At 58.8% G+C, this 834-nt stretch overlaps 1 protein-coding gene across 1 annotated transcript in view; it reads right to left on the minus strand.

Annotated features, from left to right (window-relative positions):
• SDHC (succinate dehydrogenase complex subunit C) overlaps nucleotides 1-606 on the minus strand; it is a 14,654-nt gene extending 14,048 nt beyond the window's left edge. The window contains exon 1 of the mRNA XM_015851121.2: nucleotides 519-606. Coding sequence (XP_015706607.1) covers nucleotides 519-538 — 20 coding nt within the window. The 5' untranslated portion in view covers nucleotides 539-606. The remainder of the gene's footprint in view (nucleotides 1-518) is intronic.
• Nucleotides 607-834: the final 228 nt, after the last annotated feature.

Raw genomic sequence — 834 nt, forward strand, 5'->3', positions numbered from 1 at the left:
TAGGGTCCACCTTTGGGTGCTCCTTGCCCTGTATTGGGGCTGGGGGGGTGTTTGGGGTGCACCTATAGGTGTCCTATAAGGGTTTGGGATGCACTCCAGGTGTCCCTATTACAGATGGGGCTTTTGGGGTCCCCCTATCTCTGCCATAGTGGGGCTGCAGGGTGCTGGGCTGTACCTTTAGATGTCCTATAAGGGTTTTGGGGTGCCCCCATTGCATACAGGGCTTCTGGGGTCCCCCATTATCCCCTATAGGGCTGTAGGGTGCACCTATGGGTGCTCCTTGCCCTGTATTGGTGCTGGGGGGGCGAGTTTGGGGTACACCTATAACTATCCTATAAGGGTTTTGGGGTGCCCCCATTGCAGACAGGGCTTTTGGGGTCCCCCATTATCCCCTATAAGGTTATGGGGTGCACCTTTGGCTGCCCCCTGCCCCGTTTTGGGGCTGTATTGGTGCCCCATTAAGGCCTACAGCCCCCCCAGGCCTAAGGCCGAACCCGGCCCCGCCCGCTCGGAGTCACCTCAACACCAGCGCCGCCATCTTGAATCGCTCCGCTCACCGGAAGTAGCCGTGACGCACTTCCGCCCCCTTCCTCCCCTCTCCCCTCCCCCCCTTTAAGGCGGTGTCTCCGTATCGGGGTGAGCGCTGCTAAAAACCCCAAAATGCGGCTTTTTGAACCCAAAATGCGGCTTTTTAACCCCAAAATGCGACTTTTTGACCCCAAAGTGGGGCCCTAAGGGAGGATCCCTGGAGTTACGGGGACCCCAGAGCCCCTCTCGTGTGTCCCCGCGTCCATCTGTGCCTATGTGTCCTCATGGCCCCATATCCGTGTCCAT

The sequence above is a fragment of the Coturnix japonica genome, unplaced genomic scaffold (assembly GCF_001577835.2).
Source record: "Coturnix japonica isolate 7356 unplaced genomic scaffold, Coturnix japonica 2.1 chrUnrandom694, whole genome shotgun sequence".
Taxonomy (NCBI): domain Eukaryota; kingdom Metazoa; phylum Chordata; class Aves; order Galliformes; family Phasianidae; genus Coturnix; species Coturnix japonica.